Source organism: Otolemur garnettii, unplaced genomic scaffold (genome assembly GCF_000181295.1).
Source record: "Otolemur garnettii isolate 467f Iridium unplaced genomic scaffold, OtoGar3 scaffold00046, whole genome shotgun sequence".
In the NCBI taxonomy this organism is placed as follows: Eukaryota; Metazoa; Chordata; class Mammalia; order Primates; family Galagidae; genus Otolemur; species Otolemur garnettii.
Window position 1 is genome coordinate 13,638,379 of NW_003852441.1, and position 11,036 is coordinate 13,649,414.

General features: G+C 37.9%; 1 protein-coding gene across 1 annotated transcript in view; it reads left to right on the forward strand.

The window, feature by feature from the left end:
* The window catches only part of RABEP1 (rabaptin, RAB GTPase binding effector protein 1), a 110,111-nt gene that overhangs the window by 73,946 nt on the left and 25,129 nt on the right, over positions 1-11,036 (forward strand). The window contains exons 9-11 of the mRNA XM_012805947.2: positions 3,995-4,462; positions 5,651-5,755; positions 8,382-8,498. Coding sequence (XP_012661401.2) covers positions 3,995-4,462; positions 5,651-5,755; positions 8,382-8,498 — 690 coding nt within the window. The remainder of the gene's footprint in view (positions 1-3,994; positions 4,463-5,650; positions 5,756-8,381; positions 8,499-11,036) is intronic.

Consider the following 11,036-nt stretch of genomic DNA (forward strand, 5'->3'; position numbering starts at 1 on the left):
AAAAAAAAAAAAAAGAAGAAAAAGAAAAGAAAATGGGGAAAGTATAGGAATGGTCATATAAAAATAAAAATAACTGGTAGATCCACCACTAACATGTTAGTATGTCTCTTTCTTCCTCCCTCTTTTTTCTATTTTCTTTTCCAAAGATAACGTATATGTGTTTCTGTTTGCACTTTTTAGATATCATCCACATTTTCACTACGTAATATTTTATGTAAGCCTTTCCCCCTCTTAAATCTACATTAAGGTTTTGGCACATCATTAAATGTTCTTCCCCCAAATGATATGTAATGGCTGGCAGAATTTCTGCATATAAATATATTATAATTCCTTTAGCCATTTCCCTGCTAGTTGATTTGTGCCGCATTTTAATTTATTAAAGTGATGACACAGAGACATCAATGCCATTGAAAAAAGTTATATGTTTCTTGGAGTTCCCCTAGAAGCAGAAGCACATGCCACATAGGGACATGTGGGGAAGCTCCAGGGCTGGGCAGGAAGGAGAAGCAAGATCCAGGGAAAGCATGGGCCATACCTGTTACTGGGAAAGGCAAAGCAGGACAGAGAAAACAGTCTAGGAATGGCTAGTACTGGCAGGTTTGGGGGCATAGGGACCATCCTTAGTTGTTTGGCACTTGGCCCTGGTGTTGTTTAGGGAAGGGGAAATACCAACTTAGAGTATGAGAAATAGGGAGAGGAAGTGGTTAGGATATGGGTTTGAGATTGGTTGGTTTGCATGTAAAAGGTATATTTACAGGTAGGTCAATTGTTTATTAGGTCTAGAAATTAGTCTTGCTAGGCACAGTTTCTTTCCAACCAGCCAGGTCCCCGGTATGTCCAAACAGTCTGAAATAAAGAAAATAAAGAGCATGATTAACACACTGATAGTGAAGTTGGTTTCATTTTTTATTATAAAATTTTTCATTATTTCCTGCATTGGTGTGCATTATGGTATTTTACTTAATGAAGGCCCCAGTTCGGAATAGGGAGATAAGTAGTTTAAAGGAAATTGGGGCAATTTTATGTGTTTATCTGTGTCAAGTCTTTCTGGTAATAAGAAATGCTTAATTTACACATATTTTAATCCTATAAAGGATGTTAGCTAGAGAAAAGAAGGATACTTAACGTTACTTCAACATATGTTATTTTTGGAAAACAGTTTTTGTCATTCAATGTTATATTATTTCACATATATAAAACAGATGTTATATAAGATTGTTGTGCATGTGTGTGTATGTATATATATATATATATTTTTTTTTTTTTTTTTTTGAGACAGAGCCTTAAGCTGTCACCTTGGGTAGAGTGCTGTGGCATCACAGCTTGCAGCAACCTCCAAGTCCTGGGTTTAAGCTTAAGCAATTCTCTTGCCTCAGCCTCCTTCAGCCTCCCAAGTAGCTGGGAGTACAGGCACCTGCCACAACACTGAGCTATTTTTTGGTTGTAGTTGTCATTGTTGTTTGGTGAGCCCGGGCTGGATTCGAACCTGCCAGCTCTGGTGTATGTGGCTAATGCCTTAGCTGCTTGAGCTATGGTGCCAAGCCAGATCATTGTATATTTTAACATAAATCCCTTTAGAGAGATTATCTAGATTCATTAATTTTCGTAGTGCCTTTTCACATAAGTCAGCTGGGAAGTCTGCAATAAATGGTGTTTGCTGTATGTTAAAATTTTTTTTTCATTATTATATGGCATAATGCTATTATATATAATTTTGCCTGTGTAAAAATTATGGATGCGTCTGATTTTTTTTTTTTTTTTGGTATAAGTTCTTAGGAAAAGAACTGAATTCAAGAACATAAACATTTGAAATGTATTAGGACATATTGTTGACATATTTCAGAAACATCATAATAGTTTATACTCCCCCTAGAGATTTGTTTGTTGCCCTATTGCCAAATATGGTGGTCTGTGGTTTTTAAATGGCTCTCACTTTTCTGTTCCTATCCCCTCCCTTCTTTGATTTCACAGCAGCATTGCATGTGATAGCAGAAGTTTATATGTAAGCTAACCAAATGGGTTCTTATTCTAGTTTTTGTTAGGATACTTATTTGGGACCTTTGCCATAGTAAGCCTAATACAAGATTTGTATTTGTATATTAGATATGTATTCTCAACTATCTGAGTAAAAAATCTTTAAAAAAAGTTGTCAACTTTTTATGATATAAAGAACTTTTGGGGAGAGTCAGAGTCTTATCTCACTTCAGTGATTGGGCCAGAGTGTCATAGCGTCAGCCTACCTCACAGCAACCTCAAACTCTTGGGATTAAGTGATCCTCCTGCTTCAGCCTTCTGAGTAGCTGGACTACAGGTGCCCATCACAGTGACCAGCTAATTTTTCTATTTTTAGTAGAGATGAGGTCTTGCTCTTGTTCAAGCTGGTCTTGAACTCCTAAGCTCAAGCAGGTCTTCCCTCTTGGCCTCCCAGATTGCTAGGATTGCTAGGATTACAGACATGAGTCACTGCACACAGCTCTGAGAATATTTATAAAACGTTTTTTAAAAGTTGTGTTCCACAGTCTCCTGGTTCATAAAAGAAAGGGCATTTACCAACAAAAAGTAGAAAGGATTGTATCTTAAAAGATAATCTTTTTTTTTTCTTTTTTTTATTGTTTTGAGACAGAGTCCCACTATGTCACCTTCGGTAGAGTACCTTGGCATCACAGCTCACAGCAACCTCCACCTCTTGGGCTTAAGCAATTCTCTTGTCTCAGCCTCCCAGGTAGCTGGGACTACAGGCGCCTGCCACAATGCCCAGCTATTTTTTGTTGCAGTTGTCATTGTTGTTTTAACTGGCCTGGGCTGGGTTTGAACCCGCCAACTTCAGTGTATGTGGCTGGCGCCGTACCCACTGTGCTACGGGTGCTGAGCCAGGATAATCCTTTTAATTGAATAAATGTAGTTTCAAGAAAAACTTGTTACATTTCCCTTATTCTTATTTCCTCACTAACTATGCAGCTCCACCATGTAATGGCACTAGTTCGCCTTTTTTGCCTTTGTGTGTTTTTTAAAAAATTGAGATGAAATTTACAAAATAAAAATTAACTACTTAAAGTGTACAATTCAGTGGCTTTATTATAGTATGTATATACACAGTGTGATACAACCATCACCTCTGTCTAATCTGCAAACATTTCATTACTCCCAAAGAAGATCCCATATCTATTAAATATTCACTTCCCATATTCTCCTATCCCCTGACAGTTATAGTTTGGTTTTATGTGTCTATGGATTTATCTATTTTGGACATATGGATAGAATCTTATGATATATGATCTTTTTTGTTTTCTTTCACTTGGTATGACATTTAATCTGTTGATTGCACCTTGCTTGAAACTTGGTTTCCAGAATATCACATTCTTCTCATTTTCCTTCTGCTACTTTGGCTATTCCTTTGCCTGTCCCCAAATGTTAATATTTTTCAGGGTTCCAGCCTCAGCCCTCTTATCCTACACATTCATGCTAGGTGATCTGATTTGCTGCTGTGACTATAATTATCAGTATGTGATGGTTACTCCCAAGTCTCTATCTAGTAGACTTCTGTGTCCCTCTATCACCTTGACATTTCCATATAATACATAACAGGCACCTCATGCTGACACACCGAACACTGAATTGCAGGTGACCTTCTCCAACCCTTTATGTCTGAGCTAGATTTCTCTCCTTGAGCTCCTAGAGCATTCACTGCATAGCTTTAGCTTATCATTTTATTAAATATAGCCTACTTAACTTGTTTTTTTTTTTTTAATGAAAGCATATGCATCTTGAGGTCAGGGACTGTGTCTTCCTCACAGTTGTATCATGAGTGCCTGTTTTAGTTTTCAGCATATAGAAGATATTCAGTAGATGTTTGCTCAGTGATTATATGAAGATAGCATATTAGTGATTATCATGTATAACAAGTGGCAAAATATATTTATTATATGATAGCTTTTTAACTTTGAAGATACAGAGACTTTTATAACTTGTGGTAATATTTATTTTCATTTTTCAGGAGCATTTAGATAGCACCCATGGTTCAGTCCATTCCTTAGATGCAGATTTATTGTTACCATCTGGAGATCCATTCAGTAAATCGGACAATGACATGTTTAAAGATGGACTCAGGAGAGCACAGTCTACAGACAGCTTGGGAACCTCGGGCTCATTGCAATCCAAAGCTTTAGGCTATAACTACAAAGCAAAATCTGCTGGAAACCTGGATGAGTCAGATTTTGGACCACTGGTGGGAGCAGATTCAGTGTCTGAGAACTTTGATACTGCATCCCTTGGATCACTCCAGATGCCAAGTGGGTTTATGTTAACCAAAGATCAGGAAAGAGCAATCAAGGCGATGACACCAGAACAAGAAGAGACAGCATCTCTCCTCTCTAGTGTCACCCAGGGCATGGAGAGTGCCTACGTGTCCCCCAGTGGTTACCGCTTAGTTAGTGAGACAGAGTGGAATCTCCTGCAGAAAGAGGTGAGTCTTTCTTTTTCCTCTTGCTCACTCTGTGGGATACTGGGTAGCTCTAGGATTTGTTGTTCATTCAGCAGATGGTCATTGGAGTCAGTGCAAGCAAGTAGGTCATCTGACCCTTGTCATAGTCTGCTTTGGTTATTCCAAGTGATTGTGATAGAGAAGGGAACTAAGAGAGTAAACTTCACCTGAAGTCATGCCTCTGAAGTTGAAGCAGCCTGTCTAACCAGCCTTGCTGAGTTTTAGAGGAACCTGAATTTGGTTTGTTTTGCAGTTTTCTATAATCTCAGTGTATTCCAGGATTCACACCCTTTCATCTTTCCTTTAGATCTAAAGTGCCAAGGTTTGTCAGCTATTCATGCTGGGAGTTTAAGGAGGTTAGAAAATATTGAAGAGAAAAGGCAATCTTGACATTAATTTTTCTTCTTGTAGAACTTGTAAACTCAGAAGTAGATCAGGAGACAAAAATTTAAATATGTGTGTTTGCATAATGCTTTACAGATTAAAACCCTTTCATATACCTGATCTCTTTCAATTCAAGATCAGAAGAGGCAATCAGGGCATGATTATACACAGTTGACAGATGAGGAAACTGGCTCAGAAAGATCAAATGAATTGAGTGTTCCCCTGGACTTAGTAGCAAAGCCTGACTTCTAGTGCTTTCTTTTCCTTAAGGCTGCTTATCTTTATAGAAGCTGTTGGTTAGTAAGTGGAAGCCAGAAAAAAACTATTTACACTATTTAAAAAACAAAAACAACTCCTCCTCACAGAAGTCTCCTAATTAGTATCATGCATAATATATATGAGGTGATATTTAATACTTTATACCTATTTTGTAATTGGAACTGGTTTTGTTTTTCCTTCCCATTGGTCAGGTAGTGTTAATATAAATTGTGAGCGCCATGGTGTGGTACCCTTTGCTTGCTTTGTGTTTTCCCTAACTGTGGTGTTTTGTGACTGTTAGCCTCTTGGTAATAAGTTGTGCCCCTTGTTCTCCTATCACACTTATACTAGAGATTATGACTTTTAACTGACCCTATGTTGTAACTTTTTGCCTTAAGTCCCTGAAGAAATTGTTTACTGCTTATTTACTCTGAGTAATATCGCTAAGACTGTGTGTGTGTACCTCTAATATGTGATGCAGAAATACTTAGTTCTGCCTGATAAGAGGTAATTTTGGTGCCCTTTTAGGTGCATAATGCTGGAAATAAACTCGGTAGACGTTGTGATATGTGTTCCAATTATGAAAAACAGCTACAAGGAATTCAGATTCAGGAGGCTGAAACAAGAGACCAGGTAAGTTTCTTTTGGATATGCCAAATAAGTGATCTCTTGTATTTTCATTGGTGATACAGAATTAATTGCCTTCTTCATCCCCATTTCTGTTACGAAGCATAGCCATCTTGTTAAGTTATAAAGTAATCTTCTAAATTTTCTTGTGAAAATAGAAAGTTATGAAATAATCTGGTACATGCAATGGCAGTTTCATTTCTAGTGGGTGCTCACTAAGGACTCTGCTTTGCATGTCTGTGTTCCATTAACTTGCATTACCACATAGGGCAGTCCACTGCCTGCAGGAGTACTGTTTTATCCCTCCCAGCCTGTCCCGTCTGCCCAAAGTCTAAAAATGAAGTTGTTGGCTAGGTGTGATGTCTCATGCCTATAATCCTAGCACTCTAGGGGGCTGAGGCAAGTGGATTGCTTAAGTTCAAGACCAGCCTGAGCCAGAGCAAGACCCCATCTCTACTAAAAATAGAAAAACTAGCCAAGTGTCATGGTAGGTAGCTATAGTCCCAGCTTCTAAGAAGGCTGAGGCAAGGGGATCTCCTGAGTCCAAGGGGCTGAGGTTGCTATGAGGTATGATGATGCCGTGGCACTCTACTCTGAGCCACAGAGTAGACTCTGTCTTTAAAAAAAAAGTGAAGTTGTCATGATTTGATACACATGGTAAGTACTTTATGATATGGAGATTTAGGGAGATAAGAGCTTGACTGTTGACCTAATAGAATAAAAGCTTAATTGAATGTCATATTAATTAGTATTTGGGATCTTCATTGTTTATTGCCCACTTCTTGTTAGAAGTTTGTCAAGTTAGGGTTAATTTATCAGGTCACAGAAGTTAAACTTTGGTGGACCTAATATGATGAGACTATTAAGTTTGAAGTACCTTTCAAATAGTGTTTAATAATGGATACCTTGATAACATTAAGGAAATAATGTAGAATTTCATTAGAGTAGGCTTGTGAAAGTATATATAAGAAAAAAAAACATGTATTTTTAATATTGTTCTTTAGTTGTTATGAGGTGTTCCCTTAGTCTTCAAAAGTCTTTTAAGCAGATTAAAATCGTTTAATATTTTCAAATGTCATTGGCATTGAGTTCCTTTATTTACTGTGTGTTTTTTCATAGATCACTAAAAGGTAAATTTCTAAAGCTACAGATAGTCTCCAGGTTACAAATGAGTTAGGTTCTATAAGTTTGTTCTTAAGTTGAATTTGTATGTGAGTTGAAATGGGTATATTTACCTATGACCTGTAATAGCCTCTGTTTGTAAGCACAAGTTGTATGTAATTTGTATGTATTTGTAACTTGGAGACTGCTTATATTTGCAAAACTAAAATCACTAGCCTCTGATAGAGTAGCGTGGGAATGGGCTATCTTGGATTCCATAGACATTTCAGTATAATAATTACCAGTATCTGGCATTTTGCTGAGTCCTGGGGATTTAGGTGCAGCTAAAACGCAGTTACTGTCTACAAGGAGCTTTCAGTGTTGCTCATCAGATATAGTTTGTTCCTGGAGATACACACATTGAACTAGAGGATGGGCATTTAAATTTGGTCTCAGGAAGGGTAACACTTGAGCTAAGTTTGTTTTAGCAGGAGTGTCCAATCTTTTATTTCCTCTATTGCACATTAGAAGAGTAAAAATTGGCTCAGCCCCTGTAGCTCAAGTTGGCTAAGGCACTGGCCACATACACCAGAGCTGGTGAGTTCAAATCCAGCCCGGCCTGCCAAACAACAATGACAACTACAACCAAAAAATAGTCAGGCATTGTGCTGGGCACAGCTACTTAGGAGGCTGAGGCAGGAGACTCGATTGAGCCCAGGAGTTGGAGGTTGCTGTGAGCTGTGATGCTATGGCACTCTACCCAGGGCTACAGCTTGAGGCTCTGTCTTAACAAAAAACAGAGTAAAAATTGTCTTGGGTCACACATTAAATATACAAACACTGTTGAAAACTGATAAGCAAAAAAAGGTCAGTGCATACTTTGCATGATATCTGACACCAAAGATAAACAAAAAAAGCCCTCACAAAATCAGCATGTGGCCTGCAGATTGAAGGTTGAACACCCCTGTTTTAGAGCCTGGGTAAAAATTAGGAAAATAGGAAAAGGGTGGAGAGAAAGATGTACAAAAAAACAGAATAATGAAAGAAAATGATGTGTTCTAGGAAGTATGAGTAGTTTTAGTGGCTGGGCATAGGGACTATGTCATGTTAAATAATGGGAGAGAGAGCTACAAAGGAAGGCATGAGATCATTGAGGGAGGGGTGATGATTGAAGGGTTTTTAATTTTACCCTGAAGACTTTCAGAGGCATTTAGGTCTTTTAAGTAGGGAAATTATGTGATTTCACTTTCATGAAATTTATAGTGTTAATGTGGATTATATCTAGGTTGGAGACCAGAGCCATAGCCTAGAGGACCCAGGGGAGAAGCAGATATTTTCAGATGAGGCAATGTATATGAAAAGTGATTTGTTAAATGTGAAAAGCTTCAGAAAGAAATGAGATACATGACAACTGTTTGTTTCAAAAACAAACAAGATTAGAGATTTTTGTAAATGGTAGTGTTAGGAATTCTTTTAAAATTTATATAGGAATTCTTGCTTTTCTTTCTAATTGACTTTTTAAATGATATAGGTGAAAAAACTACAGCTGATGCTGAGGCAAGCTAATGACCAATTAGAGAAGACAATGAAAGAGAAGCAGGAGCTGGAAGACTTCATAAAGCAGAGCAGCGAAGACTCAAGCCATCAGGTAAATGAGGGGTTTCAGAGTGTGTCCCATGGGGAATGACTAAATTTTGGAAATAAAAAATTTGAAAAACTGACCAGGTGTGGTGGTGTGCGCCTGTAATCTCAGCTACTTAGGAGGCTGAAGTGGGAGGATTATTTAAGCCTAAGAGTTCAAGGCTGTGGTGGTTATGCCTGTGAATAGCTACTGCACTCCTGCCTGGGCATCATAGTGAGACTGTGTTTTCTCAAAAAAAAAAAAGTCATGTTTCTTTTCCCCGAAAGATACGGATTTTCTCTCAGATGAAAAGATCTCTTTCTGATCTTTCTGTGGTGTGTGTTTTATAGAGTTGGGGGTGGGGGGTTCTTTTGATCAGTGTCAGGAGGCTCTGATTTTCTATTTCCCTTTTTATTTTTATTATGTTTTTATGTTGCATAAGAAACCTGCTGACAAGGAAGATAAAATTATTTTCTTTTAAACTTTTTATTTATTTATTTTTGTTACTGTTGCAGTTTGGCCGGGGCCGGGTTCGATCCTGCCACCCTTGGTATATGGGGCCCGTGCCCCACTCACTGAGCTACCAGCACCGCCCTTTTTAAAACTTTTTAAAAGTATAGAATACATAGAAGAAACTAAACATACATAGATATACCAAACATACCTGAACTAGCATCTGTGCAACGATTATTGAGATCAAGCAATAGAACATTAGGCAGTACTCCCAGAAGCCCTCACTCCTCTGAACATGTAACCCTCTTCTGAAAGGTAACCACTGTCCTAACTTCTAACACTATTAGTCGGTTTCTTTTCTTTGTTTTTTTTTTGTAGTTTTTGGCTGGGACTGGGTTTGAACCCGCCACCTCCAGTATATGGGGCTGGTGCCCTACTCCTTTGAGCCACAGGCCCCACTCTATTAGTCTGTTTCTTAATTTAGAAAACTTGAAAGGTAACCACTGTCCTAACTTCTAAAACCTGTAGTCTGTTTCTTAATTTGGAAAAGTGAAGCCATATAATAGATATTCTTTGGTGTGTGTCTTCCTCCATTCAGTGTTAGATTCCTAGTCTTGATGTAATTTTTAAATTTTTATTGTTGTCTAGTTGTACTGTGGTACAGTTTGTTCATCCCAATGTTGATGGATGTTTTTAGTTGTCGGTCCTGGGATATTATGAGTGATACTACTTTGAAATTCGTGTATAGGGTTAGGTAAACATACTTCTATTGGATATATTTGTAGGAGTGGAATACTGGACTTAATATTAACTTTAATATAAGTTCAAAACTTACATTAAAAATGCCAAACGGTTTTTCAAAGTGAGATTCCTGCTCAAGTCTTATACTCATTTTTCTATTGGATTGTCTGTTTTCATTCTACCTTTTTTTGGGGGGGGATTGAGGGTACAAAGAATGAGTACTTTAAAAAAAAATTAGTACAGATTGCATTTATTAGATAACATCCCACTTATAAATGTGTCCTGCCCTCAAGAGGTGTGCCATATACCATGACCCCCATCTCCTACCTTCCTCCCCTTTCCCCACTTGCTCATTCCTTTACCCACCTCTTGTATTGGCTCATCTACTGCCTTCATATTAGAATCGAGTACATTGGATTCATGCTTCTCCTTGCTCATGATGCTTTACTAAGAAGAACGTGTTCCACCTCCATCCAGGTTAATACAAAATATGTAAAATCTCTGTCTTTTTTTAATGGCTGAATGGTATTCCATGGTATACTTAAACTACAGCTTGTTAGTCCATTCCTGGGTTGGTGGGAATTTAGGCTGTTTCCACATTTTGGTGATTGTAAATTAAGCTGCAATAAACAGTCCAGTGCAAATGTCCTTATGATAAAAGGATTTTTTTTTCTTCTGGGTAGATGCCTAGTAATGGGATTGCAGGATCAAATGGGAAGTCTAAATTGACTTCTTTGAGAATTCTCATACTTCCTTCCAAAAAGGTCGTATTCATTCTACATTTTACAGATTGATTTGTAGGTATTCTTTGTATAATCTTGTTAGAATCTTTGGTGAAATGTGTTGCAGATATGCTGTACTTAGTAGCTTTTGTTTTTATTAATAGTGTCTTTTGCTGAACAGAAGTTCTTAATTTTAGTGAGTTAAATTTATTGATCTTTTCTTTATGGTCAATAAATTTTCTCCTGTTTTCAAAAGAATATTTTTCTACCCTAGAGTTGTGAAGATATTCTTATATATTATGTTATTAAAGCATTATTGTTTATGACTTGGCAACCTTAGCACAGTGGTTATAGTGCCAGCCACATGCACCAAGGGTGGTGGGTTCGAACAGAGCCCAGGCAGCTAAACAACAATGACAACTGCAACAACAACAACAACAACAACAACAACAACAAAATAGCCGGGTGTTGTGGCGAGTGCCTGTAGTCCCAGCTACTTGGGAGGTTGAGGCAAGAGAATTACTTAAGCCCAAGAATTTGAGGTTGCTATGAGCTGTGACGCCTAGCACTCCACTGAGGGCGACATAGTGAGACAATGTCTCAAAAAAAAAGAAGCTTGGCTCGGTGCCTGTGGCTCAAGCGGCTCAGG